General features: G+C 42.3%; 1 protein-coding gene across 2 annotated transcripts; it reads right to left on the bottom strand.

The window, feature by feature from the left end:
- Positions 1 to 15,412: 15,412 nt before the first annotated feature.
- RB195_010751 (uncharacterized protein) lies at positions 15,413 to 25,779 on the bottom strand (the record flags this gene model as incomplete). 2 transcript variants are annotated; one of them, XM_064191887.1, is made up of 14 exons in its annotated part: positions 15,413 to 15,567; positions 15,664 to 15,739; positions 17,916 to 17,951; positions 18,050 to 18,155; positions 18,208 to 18,272; positions 18,321 to 18,409; positions 18,469 to 18,562; positions 19,249 to 19,328; positions 19,380 to 19,470; positions 20,269 to 20,348; positions 20,407 to 20,542; positions 20,622 to 20,722; positions 20,792 to 20,912; positions 25,678 to 25,779. In XM_064191887.1, the coding sequence occupies 14 exons, from the start codon at positions 25,777 to 25,779 to the stop codon at positions 15,413 to 15,415; spliced, it is 1,332 nt and encodes a 443-aa protein (XP_064049469.1). The 2 variants fall into 2 exon arrangements, with proteins under 2 accessions (XP_064049469.1, XP_064049470.1); XM_064191886.1 differs by lacking the exons at positions 15,413 to 15,567; positions 15,664 to 15,739 and having other exon boundaries at positions 17,808 to 17,951.
- Between the last annotated feature and the right edge of the window lie 656 nt (positions 25,780 to 26,435).

Below are 26,435 nucleotides of genomic sequence, written 5' to 3' on the forward strand. Positions count from 1 at the left end.
CCACAAACAGCACGCTCGGATGGATACGCTTGTATGTTTGGTCGCCTCAATTTCTGTTGTGGTCTCGTTATCGACGGCTACCTTCTTGCGCTCGGGCATATGACATGGAAACAACCAATATTTTAACGTGAACCTACGATTCACCATGCCCAGCGTCTAACGAAGCGCCCGGAGAAATCGTCAATCTTGGCTTCTCGGTTGGTTCCACAGCGGTTTCGAACTATTGCATGTGCAATAGTGCGAAACCCCTTACCAGCTACGCTAAACCCACCTCACTTTTGTGAAGTGACCCAAAATCGGAAATTTCCTCGATGACTCTCATCGAAAAACACAAGCATCACGCACATTATTTTAGACTCACAACTTTTATTAGGGTTTAAGGTTGCTGTCAGCTAAACGGGCGCTCATTTCCTAATGGCAATCTAACGTAATTCTGTTATAACCTTAGCGTGTAAGGGTAACTGGGCACTTCGAAGGTGCGGCAAGCATTACGTAGATAGCGAGGGAATTCTTGAACGCAGTAATCTGAGAAACCCGCAGAATACGTTGTAAGGAATTCCCTTATGGCGAAATTCCCGGATCCCTGAAACACAACTTTAAAGTCCCCGGATATGCACAGGTTCCATCACCATGCTATAAAAGCCATTACAGACAGTATTTAATCAATGATTTTCAGGAAAAAAAGGAACGCGATTTCATACGTTTTTAAGTATTTGAGTGGAGCAGGAGACAAATTAACCTAATTTCACATATACATCAACTAGTACTTCCATAGCACTCCAAAAATGCGTAGTGTACTTAAGAAATAAGCGGATTCCCACGGGATTAGTATTGGTGAGGTGAAAAGGTGAGAAAATTCTGGAGATTGAATTGTCCACGAACTCCTAAATTAAGATGATTCCTACTTTTAACAGCGTACGGGGGAAACGTAGGGGTTCATATGGAAGAACTTGGAATGAATTGCTGAGGAACTTCAGGAACCCTCAGAAGGGCAGAGTTTCTTCTTCAGAACACACCAGTTAACATAGTTAGCTTCTTTAATGCTTCTAAATCTCTGAGTAGATCGACTAACAAGAGAGATGCACATAAAGAGATAAGAAGTTTGCAAAACATCCACTTTATGCATCGACACTTGTAATCCAGAAAGCGCCGCTGAAGGCGAGAACAATAGAGTTGGTCTAGCTATGGCGGTTGTTGTCTGCAGATGGCCATCAATCGATTCTGTTTATTGACCTCCCGACCCAACTTGTTTTCTGATAAGTCGGACTCAATCTGTTGTTAATGGTCAATACCTCGCCATTCAACCCACAAACTGACACTAATTCGTATCAGACAAGTGAGGCAATTGCCTTAATTTCCATCACCGAAAGTGGATGACTTTAGCTCATAATTCCGCTTTGTGACACATACCACAAAATATTGGGAGGATCTTACTACGCAAAGATCTTGTTAGGGAAGTAGATCACAAGTGCGTGCGCGATCACGCTCAATTTCTCCTTCTCAAAAACGGCGTGGCGATCGAATGTTCCTACGAGGCTCCTAACTTGTCATGTGTGCGAGCGCAGGAATGCGTTTGCATTTTGGCATTTGCGTTTGGCATTTGCGAGCGAACGGACAAACAACGAGTTGCAACGCTGCCTCTCCAACAGACGCATATGCCCGCGCTCGTATACGTTATGGGTTGTGAGGTGCCTCGTAGGAAAATTAGGTTGAGCACTAAAGTTCGAATTGAAAAATTACCACAGTTATTTGTATTTCATTGTTTTTTACCAAACAATGACATAAATAAATGAACCACATCGATGATGTTCACGGTAATGAAAAAAAAAACGAACTCAGCAAAAAAAAAAAACGGGAACTATAAATTGCATCAACTGGCTTTGTTGGTCTGATTTACACGCCAATGGAACAAAAAGAAAGAAAGAAACTTTACCTAAGGTAAACAAAGAACAAAAGCGGAGCGTAAGTCTTTCTGCAATTAACAGAGTTATAATTGTCTTGTTTATTAGGTTGTTTGCACTTCACTTAATGCGCTAAATGTAAACAACCCGTAGTAGTTGCAAAAATTTCCAATAGTTCTCGAAGAAGCTCACAACAGTTATTTTGAGGATGATTCACGCATCCAGATTGAATAAATGCATAAATGGGCGAGTTAAGTAGAACTCAGTGAAGCAAATAGAGAATCAAAGATTTCCCGCACTCATGTGACGTATAGACGGTGGGGACCAGTTCTCGTAGAACGAATATCAGCTTTTCTGTACGAAGCCATCTTAGTAGCATTTACCAACTTTTAGAAGAGGAGTTGACGTTTCTGTCATTCGCTCGATACTTGCGTTGTTTACGACTACCTCTAGGACCTTCATACAACAAGCTCTGCCAAGTGAACCACACACGTCTCTGGAGTTTATAAGGTTAACACAGTAACTACGCTAAACAAATGAAAATTTCGTGTCGGAATCCCGCCACAGCAAACCTCCGTTCCAGACATCTGCGCCTGCGCAAACTCACCGTTGTTTTCATGAGTAATTTCGGCACGGAAATACATGGAAATCAAACAATGAGTGGACTGAGGAAATATGTGGGTGGCCAAACAATGACTCATTAACTTTTAAATGTCCAGTTTTTAGGAAATTAATGGATAGGGACAGTGCCGGTAGATGGGTCTGGGTGCTAGTTTATTTCCCTAATATTTTTTTCTGATGATTTCATTCAAATGCTTTGGAAACATTCCGAGAAACAAGTTGGACAACATTCTCCATCTTTCTGTTTATTGTGGCAACTGTTACGTAAAATATGTGAGTTCGAGTGTAATTTTTCAACTACTTCGCTAACCCAGTAAAAGAGGTTTACGACGTTAGGAAGAAAGCACTTCTATCTCCACTAATACCTTTAATTAATTATTCCCAAAAGTGCAAAGTGCGTTTTTTCAGATGGTCTCAATTGTTAAAATGAATTTCCACCAAAATGTTAAAGAAAAGCCAAAACAAATTCAGAGATGTATACTCTTTACATCTCTCGCTATGTTTTTTTTCTTTTGAAATGTGATTTCTTCTACTGTTTTTCTTCAAAACTACTAATCTTATTTTATTATCAGCCTTCCGCAAAATTTCTAAAAGTCAATTTCATGGCAGCAAGATTTTCAAGGAAATCGGACCTTTGGCATTCTTGGTCATCTGCAATACAGAAAAAAATCTGCAATATTCTTAGGATAGTTCTGCAGACAACAAATACTAATCCGCTCTATTCTTGGAAATAAACGGTCGAGGTGATTTTCAGCTTTGAACGTCTACAAAAACTCACGGAAGACAGCGGCTGCTGAGCTCTTTGGTGGGTTCGAGCACACACTGGCATTAAACCAAGGATAGAGCTGTTTCTTCTGCTGACTTCACAATGAAAATGAAGAAAAGACAATGATAGGATAATAAAACTGCTCAAGCTTGAACATTACGACCACTGCAAATGTTCAGGAAATGCATTGAACACCCGTCTCGGATGGGTCAACGTAACAATGCCATCAATCACACGATACGGGCAGTAATTCACGTCGGCTATGACTGTCGTGAACGAGTTCTCGTACGAATGGAGGTGGCGTGGTGCCGTGGAGCACTTTCCAGAAGGGCACAACCTCCGCCCAAACACTGACCGCTGGCGCAGTCAGTGTGGCACTTTGATCAACTATGAGAACTATTTGTTGCGTCATGTACGTCCCAATTCCGGCCGATGGTTACGTGGGCGTGGTGTCCACGCGCGCGCACATACACACAAATACGGAAAACTTACAGTTCTACCTTGACTGCTGAGTCTATGACCAATAATCGACCTGTTCCTTTTAGTTGGATCTTTGATTTCTTCGCCGAAGTCGAAGTGGCGAAAATGACGGGTCGATCACTTATGATTGTTTACTGGTACAGGCCACCTACAATAACCGCCCTTACAATCCGCACTTGAAACACGATCTCAACGTGGGTCTGGGAGAGCTTGCAACAGTTCCTTCGCTGGGTAGGCGCATCTCTGAGTCTACTGAATAACTAAACAAATTAGTAAATAAATGTCCTCTAACCAACAACATTAGTGTAGCGCAGTGGCAGGGGATCGCGCTGCACATGCACGGTCGATGGTTCGAAAACCCATTCGGCCAAGTTTTTCATCATCACTCAGAGGTTAGTAAATCTGGTACCATACTGTCCCGAAGGGTAAAAGCAACGACCTTATACAATGGATTGCCCACACAACATTTTGTTCATCCGTTCATAGTCCTCAGAAATTCTGAATTGATCTCGAACGTGGGGGCGCGTACTGATTGGAAGGTGCTGATCTTTGCCGAACACCTTCTTCGTTTTACCCTTTTAACAATAGTGATACGCGCTGAAGTGCCCATACGATGGGAATTTGCTGCTAGATTTTATTGTCCCAACATTGTCGCAACAATATTGCCGTCTCCTTGTAGGGTTGCGAGTCTCGCCCTTACGAAAAAAAGAATAGATAGAATGGGATTCGGTAGCAGAAGAACTTTCTTTTGTTGAGCGTAAGACGAACTGTTCAAACGCCCGCTGTGCAACTGAGGAATGCCAAAGTGCAGCATTCCTCAGTTGCACAGTAAACGTCCTCTCTGCAACATTAACCTAATAGACTGAAGAGAAAACCACAACCAGGTGCACAGAATTGCTCATTTATTTCCAAGATGCGTCAACAACGGTAAAGTGCGATCAGAAACGCACTCAATTGTACAAGTCTTTTTGGTGGATTCGATTAGTCAGTACGGTAAGGTTAAGAGACTCCTGTTATTGCGCGGAATGTTCAGAAATACACGTACACTCACTCTGGGATGACGTGGGTACTTTTGTTTTTCCACTTTTATCGCAAGAAAGGTGACCTTTTCCCAAGTTTCTCAACTGGAACCTCGAATGTACTTTACTTGGATGACCTGACAACGAAGAAGTGTTTTCAATTCGGATGACTTCTGTAGTGTCGGTGAATCACACTTCGACTACTGCTTGAACGGTACATTTCGTGGTTTTCTTTTTTCAAAGCAGTAAAGTTATGGTAATTAACAGGGCAGAGGGAGAGGAGTTGAGAAAGGGGACCCGCAACTGTGAACGCTAAGGGCAAAGGAATGTTCCAGTAATCACTGAGGGTTCCTGATTGACTCAACTGAACCCAGATTGATACTGCACCTTGTTACTCCGATATTTTCAATTATTTTCTTTGCTAAAACGAAAAAAGGAAGGGAAGAACAAATGAGTTGTTTTCCACCATTCTATCAAACCTCATGTCATCTCATGAAAAAATCACACATAGAATCAATTTAGAAAAAAAAATCTCTTTGGAAGCTCACTGACGTTATTTCACATGTCACAATTTATTGTTGGCGGATCTTGAATGTTACTAGGAGTTCGGCTAAAAATTCGATGCGACTTTGCGATGTGCACACGTAGAAGAGAATTTATCGTAGCATTCTGGAAGTATTTAAAACTTGTGGAAGTACTTAGTGACAAGCTGTGCTGAAGTACCTCAAACCTACAGACAAATTTAGTGTTAACTACATTGAGGGGGACCTACTAGCCTGGAATTTGAGATGTCTCAAGCGGAAAAGGGGTTCTCAAAAGCATTCATCTCACAAATTTGCAATAATTCCGCTGTGAAATATGATCTCCTCAAATACGTGAGCGCGCCACTCACGCCGCCCAAAAAAAAGTACATGTGGAGACACAATGACACAACTTCGTTAGTCATCATAAAAAGTTCGTTAGGAAAAATATCAGAAAGTTCGTTAGTCATCATGACGTTCGTAACAAACGGGAATAGGTGTGTTCCAACAAAGTACGGTGGAATTAGGAACGAGCACGGAGAATTCTAGTAAAGAGAAGACAAAAGAGGAGATCATTACTATTTCAGCATAAAATGGAGCAAAAGCTAGGATGTCAGAATAGAATGGAAGAAGCGCGTTGTAAATGTAGATCGCCAATAGCGGTGTACCTTCGTAAGTTTCGCGAAGAGCTCTGCGACCAGTGCACACCAAGGAATGCAAGTAATTTGACGAAGAACGTGGTGCACTATCAATCTGAGAAATGGCGAAACGCGCTAGCGCGAGGTCTGTGCTTGGGACCTGTCGACCTTGTCGAGGAGAACACTATAACGTAATGAAGGAAGACCAACTTCGCAGAGGTAGCCCCGCTTCTGCAAGTGACATCACTCGAGCAACCTCGACGTTTTAGGGCCTCCAGCAGAGAAAATAAGCGAGAACACCTACGGGAATACAAAGTTACTATGAATCAATGCTTACAATGAAGAAAAAAAAGCAGGATGTGACGGAAACTCGCCAGAGGCGTAACCGAGTGAACATGAAACCGTTAAAAGGAAAGATGTGATGTGTTGTGGTAATGAGTGTTGTTAGGTTTTTGGTGCGAGACTTATGTTATGCCCTTCTAATCTGACCGTAGCCTAGGACAGGGCACATCCCATCCACAGCGAACAGGAGCGAATAAAGCGAATAAGGAAAAGAATGAGAGATCGATGTGACGCAGCAGCAGCAAAGTAGAGCAGCAGTTAGGAGCGGTCGCCGACATCAATCAGTACGGAATTCGAGACATAAACACGAAACGACGACGAGGAGTAGCGAAGAGGCGCAGAGGCCGCGCTGCTGCAACCTCCAGCCTGTGTTGCTGTTGTGCATTCATTGGGAGTAACAGCTTGTGTTGTGTTTCGTTGTGTTCACCCACAACGTAAACAACTGGGAACACAACACAGGCTAATCCTATTTGAGACGCGCGAAATCGGCGGAATCGATGCGGCAACAGCCGAATCGGCAAATCCCCGAGATCTTCGTGTAGATCTCGATGCAGAACGCAGATAACTCGACCACTACCGTGAAATGCGTGTGAATTGAATGTCATTAAGAAGCTGCAAGCTCGACTAATTGGGTCTTTCACACGCAAATATCCTTTTTCGCAAAGATTGCTCGCAACTTCTGAGGAACACTTTCATGTAAGGGGTCAGAAAATGGATGGTGAGCCGGGTGGAACGAAACCCAACGGTTGCGCAACGCAATCGTCGAACGAAAACCGAAATTCGTGCGGAGAGCGTGCGGTGTTCAGTTATGGTGATAGGCATTGTAAAGCAGCGGCACTCGAACAAAGGAGAAGCGCAGTTGTTGCGTTATCCTTAGTCATAACAATCATCGACGCTCAACTACGAGTAAAACAAACTACGCTGAGTTTCAGAGCAACCAGTAGAGTGTAACAAGCGCCAGCGCCTGCACTCCTCCACTTCGACAGACATTCCGCAGTTCCAGACGAAAATCCGAGATTTCGTTATTATTTGATGGGCAAATAAATAATTTACAAGCTAAAAAGCGCGATCCAAGGGAAGGAAAAAGTCTGAGTTTTTTCAATATTTTATATCGCCTTACCTCATGAGATTTGTCCAACCCGACTGATCTTCGTCTATACTTCGCTCTTTACTCTTACCATTCTATCTAACCCGAAAAAAACCTTTTCGCGCTGCGAAAAACCTTCACTTTCTTATTGAGAAGAAGGACAGACATCGCCTGGGAATAAATTTCTTTCCAATGAATCTTGAACACACTTTTAGGAACAGCTGGCTGATAGAAAGAAAAGATTTTTTGTCCCGAAATATTCGCGGCGTAATCCCAATGAAGTTCGATGTTATGCTCGACACAGTGGATGGTGTGATCGATACTTGACAGATCGATATCTTGCCTTCATTCGGTAAGAACTGGCTATGAATGTATGTTCTACTTGTTTGATGTCACCAACTACGCATGTTGGTGCTAATTCGTTCAAGCGTCGCCTTCTGCCTTCGTGCTGTTCCTTTCCTCGTCTTTCTAGAGTGACCTGCAATTTTCTCTATAGAAATTAGAAAGGTTCTCAGGATAGGAAATAAATTCACGAGGAATTCGTACATTGACACATTATTCTAGGAATCTTCCAGAATCCGAAAGTATTCTGAACTCGTTGATCAATGATAGGTATGGAGGTATCAATCGATCCCGCGCAAGATTTTCCTGTAGTGTTCAGTCAACCCCTGCTTTTTACAGTTATTATGCCCGCAGATTGTTCGGGAGGACAGCTGAGCTCTCTGCAAATTCGACGGATGAGACAGAGCTGACGAGGTGACTTCGCCATCACACTTCTTCCATGACATGTGAACTTGTTCGGAACCCCAGAAGCACTTTAGACAAGCACGATCTTTCAACGTAACCTCGACCCAAGTCTGACAATAAAAAAAGGGTAAATGCGTCGTACCCAGAAACGAACTACGTATGCGCCTATCAAGACCTACGAGAATTTTCATCTACGCGACCCCTAAGCTTTCTTACAGAAACTCTTGTGATCATCAAGTGAGGATAAAAGTGACCTATTACGCTCTCAATTTTAGCTCATGGGATGAGCATTCGCCTACGTGTTCTGCTCCGTGTACGCTGACCATTTGGATGCGGAGGCGTTTGAGAGGATAGATCACTTAGACCTTATTTCTCAGAACTCAACGAAAGCGATAACATCAGTGTAATAGTTGGGAAGTGAGGATTGATAGCAATCTTGCATACAGTTCAGCGAACGTAATGTAAGGTTCAGTGTAAAAAGAATTTCCATTATTGTGGGAAAAACAATGTGTTGTCTGGAAAACTAAATTTACATGGGTTCTCAATCCATCAAATCCATTCCGATAGCTGATTTCTGCACTTGAATCACTACTCCCTTTTCAAGACTAGACTAGTCTTGCGTCTATCAGCGTCCTAATGTATATCCTATTAATCTAAAATTAAAAAAAAATTAAATCAACATAAAAAGCGAAAAACACTATCTTGCAGAGAAAGAAATGTTCTTTCGAAAACGTGTTACAAACCGCTAAACTTCATTTCTGTGTGTTCAAATGTTTAAATTTTATAAAATTCTCACTTATACATCAGCCTGACAGCTTTTCCATTGTTATTGGTGTTATGAAGATTATAGAGGGATTTTTGTGATCACAAGTAGCACTCGAGAAGCGAATTAATTAGTGAAATACCGAATAGATAAGAAAATAAGATTCTGAGCAGATGGAAAATGTGGAAGAACGATTTCCAGACACTTTTCAGTGGCGGTACAAAGAAATGACATCGTACCTCTCACAAATGCGAAGTAAACGAATGATACTTCGCCAGCGAAGCAGAACCCTTATGCCTCTTCTCATTCAAGCGTGTTTGTGCTCGAATACGCCGTTGTTGTCAAGTCTCAGAGGCACACTGTATACGAGATCACAAATAAACGCAAATATGCTCGGCACAACGTACTCACAGGTTGCGCTGCTGTAAACATACTCTTACAAAATGACAGTTTTTTGGCATCTGCTTTCTGACAGTTCGTTAGTTACTTACCTGACGATCAGCAATTATTACTGTCTCTTAAGCTCGAGAAAAATCTGAAATTAATATTAAATCTAAGCTTTTGTGTAATTCAGGTTTCTAATGAACTTAAAGAAAACGTTTAAAGCTAATGCTCGTAGAATTTTCTTTGTTGGATCCTGCTCGCTAATGGATAAGTTCAGAGCAAAGTAACATGTAAAACAGCAAAAGTTTAAATTACCACAAGATCTAGGATCGAGACGGATTGGGAGCGCCACACTGATCCGATGACTGAACGAAACAATTTTTTACACCCTGTAGAGCGCTCATATCCACTTTACGCACTTTTGTTCCATAGATGGTTCGGTGTCAAGATTTCCCTTGTTGGGCAATTCCAGAAATAGCTTATCCTCACTGTTAGTGCTCTTCCTTACAATATTCACTGAATATACTGGAAAACGTAACGACCACGGTTTCGGTAATGACTAGAAGTGCAACAGTTTGGAGCCAGGGTTCTCTACTTATGTAAGCCTGAAAACAACCGAAGTTGAAGTAGATTTCTTTCAAGAAATCGTTAGGAAATAATATTATATTCCTAATAATATAACATATTCCATGGACACATATATGTCCAAAATAATATGACAAGAAATAAAATAATGATAGGACCTAATAATAAATAATTACGTAATAATATGAGGACAACCAGCAAATAACAATCTCATATTGAACTATGGTAAGAGACCTGTAATAAGGTATTTTCAGGAGGCCTCCCTTACCCGACTCTTTAAGTATGAAGACAGCGAAGAGAGCAAGAGAAATTCTTGTTTACCTATAATTTTTTGGGCATCCAAATGACTGTCATCAATTTTAACATCTTCCTTCATTTCTTGAGAAAAGTCAAAGCCCTTTATTCCGAACCAGGAGGTGCAAAATCAGTGAGATGTCGAGAGCGGAAATTCCGCTCCTACTTAAAAAAACCATCGAATTTCTAGATTTTCTGACTTTCTTTTTTAAGCAAGAATCCACTCGAAAATGGACGAGGACATCATTAGGAAAGCAAAAGAAACCTGTCAGACGTCTTGACAAATTTTTCATCCGGTCATAACTTAAAGAGTGACAAGGCACATGAACCAATTACCTGTTGCGCATTGGAAAAAAAAAAACAATTCTTCCTCTTTGTAGTCTAGGTAGCGGTTGTAGAGTAGAACTCGGTGTCATCTGGGAATAAGTGTTTTGCTAATTCATTCTTAAGTTCTTAAGCGATTTCAATGATACTTTCACTGGGAGAAAACTCTGCAAAATTCTGGAATGGTTGGTGTTGCTTTCCGGTGAAAGTAACTGATGTTCGAAGGTGATTTTGGAGATAATCTCAGCAAATATATTTGAGACGTATTGGACGTAAAGGACGCTAGCTCGTAAATCAAGCTACATATAAAAAGCTTAAACATCTTTTTAGCTTATTTGTGCGAGGGAGGTTTAAGGCTTATCGCTTTTGAAAAATAGTATGGAATTTGTGGAATTAAACTACGGGTAATCTGCTTGCTGAGTAATATACTGACCACATGGTTAACACGACTCTCTCATTTTCGAAACTCGAAAGAAGGCGACGCCGTCGAACATTCGACCAGAATAGAGATCGATAGCAATCTTGTTTCTGCTCGGAAAAGTAGCACATGGTCATTAACCCATTAGAAAAATATCAACAACGAGGAACGAAGGAGGAGAAGACGTGGAAGAATAACTCTTGTAGAATTCCCGAACTAGCAGTGCTCCTACTTATGTAAGTGTGCAAATCCTGTAAAACTTACCCCATAAACAACTTTTTAATTTTTATCGGAGAATTATAAGGGAAAAACAAGAGATTCTGGAAGTGATTAATAGGTTATTAGTTCACGTGAAGAGAGCTCGAAAGTTCACATTATATTATATAGGCCCCGCCCATTCGCAAACAACGTCAAGCGACGGAGGTTAATCTCGTCGTAACCTCGGGTGCAAACAATGCATCCAGAGTTGCACGCAACCACGTGGAGCATGATCGGCGCCGAGCTGGCTCAGTTCTGGAGGAGGACGCAAAGTAGCGTCATGGCTATGGAAAACCCTCCCTACAGAGTCCCTTCGGCTGAAAGGACGTGATCGCCGTCTTTGTTACTTGCTCGAGATATGAGCAGTACGATATTAATTAAGTATTTACGATCCTGTGCACAATTTGTAGAAATTTTCGGAAATGAATACGTAATTATGTCGAGTAAATCTGATCTAAATCTGATCTTCCACTACTTTGGGTTTATTTTCTACCAATATTTTAAGGGATTTTCGAAAATATTTTGGTGTCTTATTGTTACGGTTAATTCCACTTCGAAATCCCTTCTTTTGTTTAGAATAGTAATTTCTTTCGAAATCTCAGTACGTCTCAATGTTTTTTCTTTGGAATGTGTGATTATTTACAAAGTTGTTTTCTGTCTGTCTGCTTATTCGTCTATAAAAAATATTTTTGATAGTACGACCTGCCAGTCTGTCGTAGGCATTTAAGGATGCAAGACCACAGGTCGTGGACTACGTAGTTCTCGTCATGCACCGCTATATGAAAAATGAATGAAAATCTACCGAAAGAAGTAGTAGTGCAAAAGTTCGGCCGGACACTGCAACCTACGAGTTGGCAAGGGATAAAAAATAACACAGCTGTCTATGTCTCACGAAAATTAACAAATGCACGGTCGTCAATGTGCTAAGCTCAGTGCACTGTAAGCGCAGCCATCGAAAAATGACTAGAAAATAACAAGTCTGCGACAAAGACAAACAACCTTCTTGCTAGAAACGTATAAAAAATGAGAGCAGAAGAAAGAAAAAAAGAAGAAGAAAAAAACGACGAAGGAGATAGCACAAGGCAAAACGATTGTTCGATTAATTGAGTAGCTACCACACGAGTTAACATCAGCAATTAAATCACTGCTGTTGTAACTGCTGTGTTGACGGGCGAATAAGAAAAAAAAATGCGCACAAAAAAATAATTTGCGGGGAAATAAAAGATGATGCTCGGATTTGCTTTAAGCTCGTGTTGCTGAAAAGACCTGAAAGGAAACCAAGAAAAAAGAAGAACAAAAATGCTGCAAAGGACCAAAACACGACGACAGAAACAAACACCACAACACGTTTTGAAAATTCGCAAACGTTCCAACACATTTAATTTCAATTCATCAATTATTATTACTTATTTCACTAATCGTTAGTTTATTCCCTTCATTGGACAAGTTTTGAGTTGCTATGGCCAAAAACAAGTAAATGGAAAATATACTACACGGGCAAAATGTGCTCCCGCCTCCCTCCGGTTTGTTTAAATTTCCTTGGGGAATCCATGCCAGATTAATTCGATACACAAGTTCGTCGCGATATATTTTCACGAGAAGTTCACATGTGCGAAGTAGCGTTGTAAACTCGTCCATGCAGTTAAAAATTGATACGCCTGACCTCTCTGTGGAGGCAGTGATCGAGGAAAACTTCAAGTTTGACCCCTGCCGCAGCTGCGTAGTGTTCGGGACACTTTCCAGAGGCCACGGCTGCTCTCCACAAACTCAGGAGTCAGACAAAAAGAAGTATCCGAAGGGATCTATTCGCCTCACGGACCTACTCCTTATTTCAGCGATGTGGATGGGATGGCAACAAAAACGCCAACCCCACAGCAACCACCTTCAAAACAGTTTATGATTTTTTCTAGCGATTTTTTCTGTGAAGTCCACCCGTTCTGCACCTCTTGAGAATGCTTTCACTTTCATTACTCTTTTATTACTCGTAACGAGTTACTCCTAGTCGGGTAAGTTGATACCACTGAGCGTTCCTGTCCTACTACATCCTGATATTCCCAAACCCCTTCTCGTTTTCGCAGCGTCCTCTGTGAAGCACAATACGAACTTCTCGCAGTAGAAGGGGATTGAAGGACACAAATTTGTTCGGAAATAGTTCTCAACCGAAATATATCGGGAATGTCAGCTGTAAGTATTTATTTTAATTTTCTAAAAAAAATTGGAATCTATAGAAAAATTGTAAGGTGGACATGTGGTGGACATCATTTATTTTCCGGATTATTTTATTTATTTTTTTTATTTCCTCAGGACATTTATATCCATGGCGAAGAATGAACCGACGAGGCCACCATTTTTTCGTCGTCTGCACATATGTTTTGCGAATTCTGCGCAATTTGCCTCCGAAGCGGTGTGAGCTCTGGTGCGCAATTGTTGGATTCAGATCAAAGACTGCGAGAACGCTTTCTGTTTGTTGCACTAACGAGTCCGCTCAGGAGTTTACGAGCAATCCAACGCCACTTTGTGATCTGCGTCTCTGTTGATCTTCTCCCTTTTGCAAGAACCTATCGTTTTCGTTTCGATAAATATTTGCAACCTGTCTTTAAACGATGTGCGTTATGTGCTGAATTTCGTCTCTAAACCATACTTCGTCTCCAAACTAGTCAGTTATTCGCAAATGCAAGTTATTCGCAGCGGGTGCATAGTATCACAGCAATAACATTTCGCAAAGAATGTTCTATTGTGCAGGATGCTCCTCGATTACCTCACTATTCCTCCGTGCTCGGAAAAAACGTGTAATCATTGCCATAACGGTTTTTGTTTTGTCTGCTTCTCTATTTCGTGTTGAAAACTGGTTTCACTGCTGGAATTCTACACAGTGTTCTGGCGCTTTTTCCTAGGCTTAGGAATACTGCAATTTCGAAAGAATTAGCTGGACGCCATCGAACCTTCTACTTTGGAAAAACCCCGGGTTTTTAGCTCCAATGGAAAATTCTTGGAAGATTTGATTCCGGAAATTTTGGCGTTTTCAGAGTGCTGACGTGGTTAACGTGGTCAGGTTTGGAGACCCACGGGAAGACGGAGGGCATGTTAATAAATATTATTGTTAACAATTGAGCCCCTCTTTTGCATGGATAAAGATACAAAGGAGCTTGTCATAAACTATATGTTAGATATCGTATTATTTCATGCATATTTACAAACTTTGTTGTACATAAATTACTTTTAATTGCTTACTTTTAATTTTTAATCACTAATTACGTATTTTTATTATATCCCTTACTTGTGGCTTTTTTTGATTTTCTGGATACTCGATAAAGATACTGTTTTAATAATAAGAAACAAAAAAAAAGAACCTGCGTTTACACCTCTCTGTCCGTCGAGTCTCGGACCCCCTCAGAAACCGACGCTCTAGACTACGGGCTCGTCCTCGACGCTATTTTTCTCGAAGAATGACATTTTTTGAGCCCAGTCTACAATACGATATATGCATCTACGCGTCAGACTTCAATTCAGGATCGTTTGTGGTTTATGTCCATCCTTACAATGACCTGCAGGGGTCACGCGACGCTGAAGCAAGTGTTTTTATCGTCCCAGACAAGTCTCTGATACCTATTTATCGACCACAGCGGGATCAAATGCAGCCTCTTTAAGAACCACAAAAAGTCCTTCCAATGGATTTTTCTTAATTTGTACTTTCGTCTTCTCCTCTCCTCGTTAGGAGAATTTTGCTATGAAAAAGAACATAGCTATTTTCATGATACGATACATCAGTTTCATTTGATTATAACAGTTCGTTACTAATGACACTTATTTGAAACACTGACTTGAATTATATAGTATGAAATTCTAAATCTACCAAAAGCAGAAATATACAAAATAAGTGGGGAGAGTTTGGCTGACACTAACACTAGAAATACTGACCGACGACCTCAGGGGTACTAAATATTTCAGGAAAAAAAAATCCAAAAAAATCAAATATTCTGAGAGCCATGGCTCGATTTATGTAGTCAAGAACCAATGAGCAACTAATTTTAATCAGATCTGTTTTTTTTTCTGGACGATTTAAGGTTATTGTAAACTCGGCAAAAGGACTGTCAGATTTCATTCAGGAAGGAACATCTTCTTCCCCCGTTCATCACGGCATAAGGTTTCCAACGAAGAAGAGATCAGAAGTTAGTGACTTTTGTTTGCCAGCGACAAGGCAGACTGCGGACCCTTCTCTGCTAAAGCCCTCTTTGTTTAATCAGTCAAGTGTGGAGTTTCTACTTTACCACCTATGCGGATGTAATCGCTTAGCTGCCTCTTCTTGCAAACGAAGGTCTCCTGATTTCTCGAACACTGTCGTCAAAATGAATTCGTGGTGCACACCTCTTGCAAACATTGCTTCAGCGCCATTTTCCTTGCGACCAGTGGTCAGCGAAGCTGAGAAGAATGTGAGAGTGAAAGGTTCATGAGGAACAAAATATCTGTGAGGCCGGGAGGCAAAAGTTGTTTCGAACACTGAATTGTGATGCACACTTTTGAATGTTCGAACTTTCCGCAGAAATTGGCATCGGAATGTGGCAGCATCCAACTCCATTAAGTGCAGTTCATTCTGAAACATAAAACAGTGTTTATTGATGTCTTCCCATCGCTGCATAAAATTCTTTAAAAACGGTGCGATGGTGCGCATTCTTAAAGTAATTGTTGATGTTAAACTAGCCTGATGCAAGATCTTCCAGAAAGCAAATGAACTAATCGAAAATGTTCTGTTAGTAGCGAGGATACGTTATTTTCTTACATAGATACGAAATACAGACAGGTGTTATGATACGGAAAAATAGACACTTGATGCCAAATGGATTTGGAAAGGGAATGAATAAATGATTCCTAAAAAAACAGAAGTGTCAGTGAAGAGTTGTTCCTGCACGCGTAAATATGTACCGACAACAACATTGGAGTCCACCGATCGTGGACTCCATGCACATGAAGCTTCTACAGGTGTACAGCTTCTTGGAAGACAACGCTCTTGAAGAGGTTCTTGTCGACCATCGGAGCTGCTCAACCAACTTACACAATGCTCCTCAACGGTTCCTACCGTCCTCAATGGTAAGTGAAACCGCACACAAATCGCACTAAGGGTAGCGTACAGTAAGGGAACGATAACGATAAACTGCCGTGCCCAACAAGAAATCTACAGTAAGCAAATAATAAAGCTAAGCTGCAACAACTGCAAACGGCAAGCTTCAGGGGATGCTGAACTTGCGCGCTTCAAAAAAGTCTGGACTATCACACTGGAACCTAGACCGACACAACAACGCAGTGAAGACGTAGTCCTTTCGTCCATGGAGAAACATAGAGATCAGCAGTCCTGACCAATGATCAGTCCTCACGGCAAACCAGAAAAAAGTCCGGATATCTGCACAAGTGCGGCCGTCAAAATGGTTTACAAGCAAAAATGATGATGGCGAACGCTGTCATTAAACAAGCTACCAGTGGATTGGCAACGGTCATTGTTGCTCTAGCATGATGCGTATACTAATTTCATAAGCGCAATGGAGTCACTTTATCGGTCGTATTTTTGGAGAGGTGTTGGTGGTCGTGGAGAGCTGATCGCTCTAAGCTTTCCTCTATTTTTGAGAGAGTTCCGAGGAGAGGAAAAAGAAGTTTTGAAGTATTGCTGAAGAGATCGAATTGGAAATTCTGCGCGAACGCTTCTTCTTAACGACGAGGAATGTCCGCAACTGGACTTCTAACATATTGAGGGGAGACTGAGCAAAGTATTCATGCGTACAGTGGAGGCCACTTGCTCGATTTAGTCTAGAGGGATCATGGAGCCGACTATTTTCTCCAGAGAAACAAAATCTAAGCGACCTTGACGAAGCGCTACAAGTATATTTTACAAGTACAAGTATATTTGTAGTACTTCAAAGCACTACAAGTATATTTGCCCTGAATATAAAAATACCGTAGTTTTCCAGTTGCATCCCTCTATTATTATTATTGTTGTTGTTTCACAATGCAATTTAGTCTACATAGTGAAGATCGCTTATCAACAGCCAGAAACGCTTTGTGTGGCGGGTGTGGCGCAGCCGGTTGGAGGTCCGTTGCAGCCACACAGTCGACGGTTCGAAACCGCCCTAGGACAAACCAAGCCTTTCATCTATCTGGGTTCGACAAATAGATATCAGATCTGTCTGGGAGGATAAAACCACTGACTTGACCATCGGCTTGCCCCCACAAGTCACCGTATAGGCCAACACGTATTCCTAAACCTAAACTATTACGAATTGCAGTAAAACGCGTCGGTGCATCCCAAGCGGATTGATACGCCAGTGACTTTATCCTTCATTTACAGTAGAACACCCGTCCTAATTCATGTTAGAAATTCGGAGAAGAAGCAGCACGATCAGTAGAGAAGCAAACAACGTTCGTGCCTTGGCTACTCTACTGCTTGAATCGGATCAAATCCAATTAGCAATCTCATTCTTTCTTAAGACTTTTGTTTTTATTTTTATTATTTATTTTATTTTTTTTATTTTCTCAAGACTTTTATTTCAAGTGTTTTCTTTGCATAGTTCTTCCTCTACTGCATGAAAACAATTAAAAAAACAGAAAAAAACAAAGAAGTTAGGCTAATATTTACTTCATTCAATACGGCAGTGTAAATATGCTTAGCATAATTATTTCTGTGGTGCAATGCCCATGTATTTACAAATTATCGACAGCATGACTTCGTCGGCCCCGGCACCGATGGAGTGCAACCGGAGATCTCGATGCATCTGACACACCGGATTGTCCCATGTGAACCCAGTTCCACCCCAGAACTGAAAATTATCACCTTTTCGCAGAAAAAAAACACCTGTTTCTCATTTTCTTTTGCAAATGCACTCGTATCTATGGATGGGTGTTGGGTGGCATTTACCTGCAAGCAACTGTCCGTTACTATTCGAGCCAATCTTCCCGCTTTCAGCTTAGCCATCGACGCCAACAGAGTCACGTCATCACCGTGAAGTCGTGACAGCACTGCTCTGGGAAATACGACTACTAATTTTGTGCATACGAACACCGAAGCAACGGTACCTGTACAGAAGTGCGCGAACAGCCTCCAATTCGGACTGTAGCTCGGCCAACGTGAAATGTACTGTCTGGAACGGTGACAGTGAGAATGGACAGCGCAGTTCAGCTTCACCAACCTGTTGATTCAAGACTGTGGTTCCGAAGATCCTCCGATCTCTCGCGTATTCGGCCGTGAGAGAAATGCACCGTTGTAGAGGTTCAAGCACTAAACACCACAGTTTAACGGCTCTCACGACAACGCGTGACCAAAATCCGTCCACTTACAGACAGCGGCAGTTACCAGCCGTTCGTCTTGGAATTGCAACATTTGGTAAACGAAACCCTGTCCTTCTTCACCAATTATATTACGAGCCGGCACCTGAAATTACAGTTTAGAAAATGTCTGCCAGCGAGCGGAGAGACGGCTTTAACAGCCCTCTGATTGTGCGCTCGTTCACAAACGCGTCGCGTACGCTTACGTTCGCAGATATGGCACGTTACTAGGTGGCTTGTAGCCAAATTCGATCGCAAGGCCGTTTATCACGCCATCTTTGAGAACTTTTACGGGGACGCGAGAAATTCTGGTTATGGACAGAGCTCATCAGATAGATAGAATTAATCGACGATGGTCTCCAAATTTGATTTGTCAGGGATTAATAGGCGTTATGCAAGGGTGGGAGGTTAACAAATGCCTTAGGAACGTTTTTCTCGTTAGCGGCTAATAGCAGGAACAAAAACATCGGAAAGAAGGTGGTTGTGTTTGCGACGATAGAACTCGTTACAATATGATTGATGTACAGAGTTGTGGATTTCAGACCTAACCAAGTAAGGCATCTACTCTGAAAAGGCCGCATGCGCACACAAATGCGTCGAATCCGTTGACGTTGATCTACATATCCCATTCAAATTGTTTGAGTGAGCGAAAAGAATGGACGTCCTTTCGCTAGAGATGTATTTGACGAATGACTATCTCTTTTTACACTTTTCACCCGTCGCTGACGCAATTCTGAACTAAGTCGCAGTGGCGACTCCACTAATCAAACGGGAAAACAGTGAATCACCCACTCTGACGTTGTCGAAGAAAATCTCGGCCGTATCTGAACTCTGCATCCCTAATTTTTTTACATTTGCAGTGCGAAGAACTCCTGAAATTTTGAAAAAAATCCTCTCCAAGAAAGAGTTGGATGCTTTCATACCTGGTTCGTCCAGTCTTACACAGACAAGACTTTTGCTACGGTGTGGCGACGAGTTGTTGTTGGTGTTCACAAGCACGCAAGCCCAATCGGCCTTAACAAGCAACCGCCAGGCTAGCAATGAGCACGATTGACGAGGCACAAATAAAAATGCTTCGTAGCCGGATCTAGGCGTGATGAGCCGGGTCACCGCGACGCTTTGCGGCAACCATCTCTCTCCTGTTCTTTGATTTACACATCCATCTTCACTCTCTTCCAGCCAAATGCACTCACCCCGCTGGACGCATTTGCCAACAACTACAAAAGAGCTTGCCATGCCCGAACTCTTGCTCACCGAATGGTTTTTCGCTCCACTGTGCACCCTACCACATTCGATCTAATCATCTCATCTAACCACATTCAATTTGTGAGATTTAAGAAATCGCGTAAGCAACTGCGCTCGAGAAAGCGACACGTTCTGCAGTATCACAGTCCATTTAAGACGTGATTCCCTAGAATAACTTCAAAAATGCAAAACATTTTCTATAAATCCAAAAATCTGAACCTTCAGCAGCATCAGTTTGCCTGAGCAGGGAATTCTTGGCATAAGAGTGATAAAACAAAGGTGGTGTAGTGACAAAATCACCTGGCGAAGCAACTTTTCGCAGCCGCACCAACAATGAGATCTTCTTTTTCGTTCCATCTTCCCGCAGCTGTAAAAAGTTGCTTCGTCGTGTCCACTGAGGCCTCAGGGTTTCCTGAGGTGTTTGACTCAAAGAAATGTGGAGAGTTTTGCGTTTTTATTTTCAATCTTGAAAACTACATCTCAAACCCCACATTATTTCGAATGAATCCTACACCGAAAATTTCCAAAACAGAGTAAAGCATCAAACTGACAGAAGGACACAGATACCTGCGCTCCATTCGTAATCCACATCTTATGGCCGCTTATAATGAGATCGGAACCGCTTCTGGTAGCCCTAGTCCGGATTGCTGATTATATGTCAAAGAAAAAATCTCTATGAATAACTGGTGAGAATCAAACCACTACCTGCGACGTCGCTGCCCGCTTCTGGCTCGCTCACTGCAATGCAAGCCACCATGTCGCCGTTCACTGATGGAGTAAGGAATTCGGCTCTCAACGAATCGCTGCCGAACATGGCCAGCGCAGGTGTCGCCATGTGTGTCTGCACAAGCGAGCATGAAGTTCTCGCCGGTGGATGTTTTAGCTTGGGATTTCAGAACGTTTATGTATCTCACGCATACCTGAACGCAGACGGCCATCGGAATCGCAGCGCAGTCTATGTTGCCCAACTCTTCTGCGACGGCGATCGAGTAGGAGAAATCCAAACCCAGTCCACCAAAAGCTAAGCAGCGGAAGTTTGATGACTGGTCACCGAGCTACGAATTACGAGTCTAACCTGCGAATTAGTTACCTGAAGGTTTGCTAACAGCTAGAACCCCCATATTTCCCAGCTGCTTGAAAACCGCATGTGCTGGAAACCTCCCCGCATCCTCCCATTTTTGCACGTGGGGATTGATCGATCGCTGGATCAGCTGAAAGGCTTTAGTGATATTTTCGTACAGTAATAGTGCCAGTAGAGATATTTTGTATTTAAATCTCTGGAACATTCCTAACTTCCGAAACCTGAAAAGACTGATTTGATTCGGAGAGTTGTGTGAGTGCTGCCATACCGTGAGTGTAAAGGGAATACGTTGATCGTTAAGCTAAAGACGTTAAGCTCTCCCGGTTGAACACATTTGGCGCAATCTCTATGTTTTGCGTCCACGCATCTCCCTCACCGAAAGGATCACAGTTTCCTCGATTATTCGCAGTAGCGTGTGCCCACAAAACGCAGGATAGAGGCTCAACGCAAAAAAAAACAGCGATCTTGTTCTAAATCAAGCCAGATATAATTATGAGACGAACTCCTTTTTGCGTTGCGAGCTCTGACAGACAATGGGTGTTCAGAAAGTTGGGGCGAATTTAACAGTATCATAAAACACATGAATTGCAGTGGAAATTTAAACTTTTTCCACCGAGGAAGGTTCAATGCTGGTGTACCATTGAGACAGAAAATATGATATCGTGCATAAGGGCAGGCAAGGATGTGTGACATCGAGGTATGCTTCCATTGAAGTTCGATATGTTTAAATTCTCTCAACGAGGAAAATAATGTACAAATTAAAAAAATCTATCGAAAGACTATTTATGACTCTTGTACGGCCATTCAAGTCTTTCATCCCTCCGGAGTCTATAAATTGGTGGCAGACTTGTCTGGGGGATGCAAACACTGACTTGACTCATCGGCTGGCCCCCGCTAGTCATTGCATAGGCTAGCAAGACGTTCGTAAACCTCAAACGATTCTGAATTGAAGTGAACGGGGGGGCGCATCCCGAGCGGACTGATTAACGCCAGACACTTTATCCTTTATCGTTTGCTAACAGACTGCTGGCTCGATTTCGTTGATGGTTCTCACAATTTCCTCCTTCCTTCTCACGGGATATTCTGTGGTTCGTTTGGATGAACTGTTGACTTTGCAAAACCCCAGAAAAAGAAATCTCATGGGTCAGATCGCAGACAGTGACAGGCCGTTCTCGATCGCCAAGCAAAGAGATGCTACTACGTTGAGGAGATTTTTCGTTCAATAAATTTTTTATAGGGTCAGAAGATTGCTCCATCCTTCCAATAAAAGATTGTAAAGCGCCATCCCCTTCAAAATGAGGCAATCCCAGTCAGTAAGCATAATTCTGTGACGATCACGGTATACAGTGATAGCAGCTCCATCGTAATCCTCAAAAAATACGGTCGGATCACTCCTAATGCCCAGAATTCACACCGTACAGTTGCGAATTGTGGATGCATCGGACGTTCCGTAAACAATTCGCTCTCCGTAACCCAAAAAGTTTTGTTTATTTACTTACCCGCTTAGGTAAAAGTGTATTTCACCCGAAAAAAATGTTTTTTAATTTTTTTTTAAATCCACAACTTCGAGTCGTTCTGACCCGACTATAACAGGCTATAGATGGTAGAATTAAGAGAAAGCGAAAATGAAAAAAGCAGGTGCCAAGAGTCGTCAGAAAAAATGGCGGTATTTCTAAATTTCTACCAAATTCCTGAACCCCTGCACATTCCGTAAAGCATAATCGAATTCGTGCATCTGTGTGGATGTGTTTATGCGTGCACGGATAGCAAATGGCAGACCTGCCCCCGCTCTCAACCCATCAGCACTTGAGGGCCGAACAAATAGGTCAGTCTGCAGTCTAGTGGTTAAAGGCATCACTCCAAGAATTTGAGGTGGTACGGATTTCAGGTGGAGTATTCGTATACGGGATGGGAGACTATGGATAGAGAGGTGATTCCGTCCATTTCTTCCTAATTGCCGTAAAAAACGATCCAGAAGATACGGCTTCGGGCTTTATGGCGCACTATTTTCTACAAGGAGTTTGACTGGAGCGCGCCAGCCTTGGGCGGCGCCGCATCTTCCGTGCCGTTTTTTACGGAAATTATGAAGAAATGGACGGAATCACTCCCCTTTCCATAGCCTCCCATCCCGTATACGAATACTCCACCTGAAATCTGCACCACCTGAGATTCGTAGGGTGATGCCTTTAAAAGGTCCAGCAAAGGCGACTTCGAGTTGTCTCCAAAAGAATAACCCTATCCTACTCCACTTCTGATTCTGGCTTTCAGGGGAGTCCATCCAGCCTCCAAGAGACTGGATGCAGACCGGCTGCCCACGTTCTCGTATCGTTCACAGTGAAAAGAAGGATCAGTTGTGCTTCGGAGCAACGCCGGCAACGGAGGTGACGGGGGCCATCCGAGCAGCGGAAAGGACTCGAATGGCGATACGTACATACATACATCTTGCATCAGTAGCGGAAGCTTATTGGTGCAAGCCAAGAAAACCAGGCACGTCATGATAGGACCAACAGCTGCGAGGAGTACTGCTTCTCAGAAGATGCGATAGATGCGAAGTCTTCGTCAATATGGCGTTGCAATGATCATCGACTTCACAGGACAACTGAAATCCCAGTCGCACGCCTAATGGACTAGAAAGATGTAAATCGGTGCAGTTCTGACATCCTTCGCCGCTTACAATCCATCATCAGACTCATAATGCCAGAAAATCTTTTCTCCATTTGATAGTCACTCAGCGGGACAAACTATAACAAGAGATAAAGTCTCTGGCTCAGCTCAGCGAGCGCCAACGCGTTTTCACTGCAACTCAAAATCCTTGAGGTACGAATAATAAATAAATAATATAAATACGAACGCGTGTTGACCTATACATGACTTGCACGGTCCAGGTGATGTGTCAAGTCGGTGTTTTTCTCTAAGACGAGTCTGACACCACTTTAACGACTCCGAAGCATGAAAGGTTTGGCTGGCACAAGAGCGGTTTCGAACCTTCGGTCGATCGTCCACTCCCAATCGAACCACTTACCGTCTGCGCTGCACCCGCCAAAAATCATAATGGGGAACGGAAAAGAGTATTCGCTATGCTTCACCGCTCTTGCATTCATGAAACTGGACGAATACCTTCCGGAACCCGAAAGGAACAACCGCAGCATCTGGAGAAGGTCCCTCATGACTTCTGCTCTGATATTTGCAGTCACGTTCACTAGATTAATTATCGTCTAATCGATTGATATCTCAAGTATCACTTCCTCGAAGTTCAGCATGAAGCATCAGCCGTCAAGTCGCTGAAAAATCGTTCCGTAGTATCGAGTCTTAACATTCAAAAAAAGTTGCCGTCTGCCTATTCCTTATTGGAACTCCGGCTCTTCACATCCTTATTTCAAAATCAGAGGTTTTTAACCAGTAAGGAGCCAGCATTACCGTACAGTTACTTAAGAAGGAGAATCTGGACGTCATCGGCAACGATTGCCGAATCTGCTTGCTATCTACCTTCCACAAGCCCTTTACAGGGGTGATTCTAGATTGCATTAAAAGAAATTGGAGAGGATTTTGAAAACGAATCAGCACGATTGAGTGACCACTATTTCAAAGCTTATACGAGTTCCGCGAGAATAAAGAAAACCATCAGGGCTTCCATTAACTTAGAAAACGCACTTGAGGTCAGCCAGGACGGAAGTTTTCGACAACCAGTTCACAATTTGATGGTCGAAAATATTTCATAGCTTATATGGCAACTTCGCAACCACAGTTCTTTGATTCCATAACATCATTGTCGATGTAAGGGGAAACCTAACAGGACAGTAGTCTCTGAAACGTTCATCAGTCAATTTTAGAAGTGAAACGGAAACATAAGAGAGTAAAAATTGATGGATTGCAATCACAATCTTTTAGTGTCGCTAATGACATCGTTCTTACAACAGCAATCCTCAGCAGTGTGGAACAGGCGCTGGAAAAATATGGCGAAACGTGTGGAAAATTCAGCTAACATGAGTAAAGCAATGTTTTTAAGAACAGATAGGTTTTCTGATGCCTCGTTCAAGCTGAGTGAAACAAATATGTTCGGACTCCTCAGGCAACCATATCGAGAAAAGGAAGTTATGAAAGGCATACTAATCCCTGAGGGAACGAACAGTGGGGGGAGGCCAACCATGTAACGGATTCGAGGACATGAGGAGGAGGACCGGTAACCTCCAGCTCCACGCCCACTCTCTTTAATAGCACTGTTTTTCCTGCGTTATGCTTCATATACGTCCCAATTCAGCGTTATTTAACGCTACCTTGAAAGAGTGATGCTGTGAATAGTATACCATGAAGTAACTTCAGGCAAACGGAAAGAGTTTTCAAAGCTCATCGTGAGGATCGAAAATCATAGGTGCTGCCACATTTGTCAAGAAACGTAAAATGACTTGAGCTTACACGTGATTTGTTTGAACGATCACCTTTCAAGCAGAGCCGTGAGTGATTTGATTCGACGAGACAGAAAACACAGAAAAGGAAGTGATCCTATGAGCAGATTTCTCGGCCAAATTTCTTGAGAAAAACGAAGTACATCATGACTTTCGAAGAGTGGTGTCAACCCACAACTCTTGGACGCGGACAGAACAAATGAAATTACTGCTGGTTCTCGCCTCAGCAAATCGAAAAACAACGGGAGGAAACGGGAGTAGAGGCGACAGAAGTGGTGTGCACCCAATTCTGTCATCGACTAATTATCCTAAACATCCTGAAGAACTAACATACATAAAAAGACGAGTGACTCTTGCCGAGTGATTTGCAATGTTTTAAAATTTCGCACGTCTATTTCACAAAAAAAGCATGATTTTTTTTTGGAATGAAGTCCAAATATCAGGACTTCTTTACAAGAATCGGGTCGCGATTTGAAAAAGTCAGAGTTCTACCTTGCGAAGTTCTCTGCGAATTTCCATGTGCTTCTCCGTATACAGCATATGATGCTTTGTCGGTACAGCACGGGTGCCGACCCGTAGTGCTGCTGTTGACATTTCCGTCAACGATAGGAACTATAACTGTATGAGTGTATAACATTTTCTATGGAACAAATTATGAAACAACGCAATGACAAGAAGGACAGATAGACAGTTGTTGGAAAAAATGACGGACACGGATAAGATGAGACAAGCTATGGAAGGCAATGAAGGTGACTGCAACAGGAGTGAAGCAGTCTGCTACATCCTAGCTGCGAAAGCAATTAGCCAGGGAGCCGAACCGGATCGCATCCGGCCGTAAGGATTGGCGTTCGATTGACCACCGCAACAACAACACGCAAAAGGAAAACGGTGATCAAATGGGGAACACCCTAACTTGTGTTTTACATCTGGAGACTGATTTAGGAAAAGAGAAAAGGATTAGAAACAACGCTTGGCAAACAGGAAAATGAATATATGCGACAATCACTTTCTAACTTTTATGTTTATCTACACGTATCGCTTTTAGCGATAATAAAATAAGAAAAAGGATGAGGAAAGTTCCTATGCGAATCGTAATCATAACTTTACAATTAAAAACGAAATAATTTATCTATCATCACGAATCGATACGAAGTGAATTTAAACTGAAGTACATACTTTTGAAACTGCAGGCTAATATTCACAGTGTGGTGCGAAATGGAAAGAAAAGAACAGGGAAAGATGAAGAAAAA

This window comes from Necator americanus, chromosome III (assembly GCF_031761385.1).
Source record: "Necator americanus strain Aroian chromosome III, whole genome shotgun sequence".
NCBI classification, from domain to species: domain Eukaryota; kingdom Metazoa; phylum Nematoda; class Chromadorea; order Rhabditida; family Ancylostomatidae; genus Necator; species Necator americanus.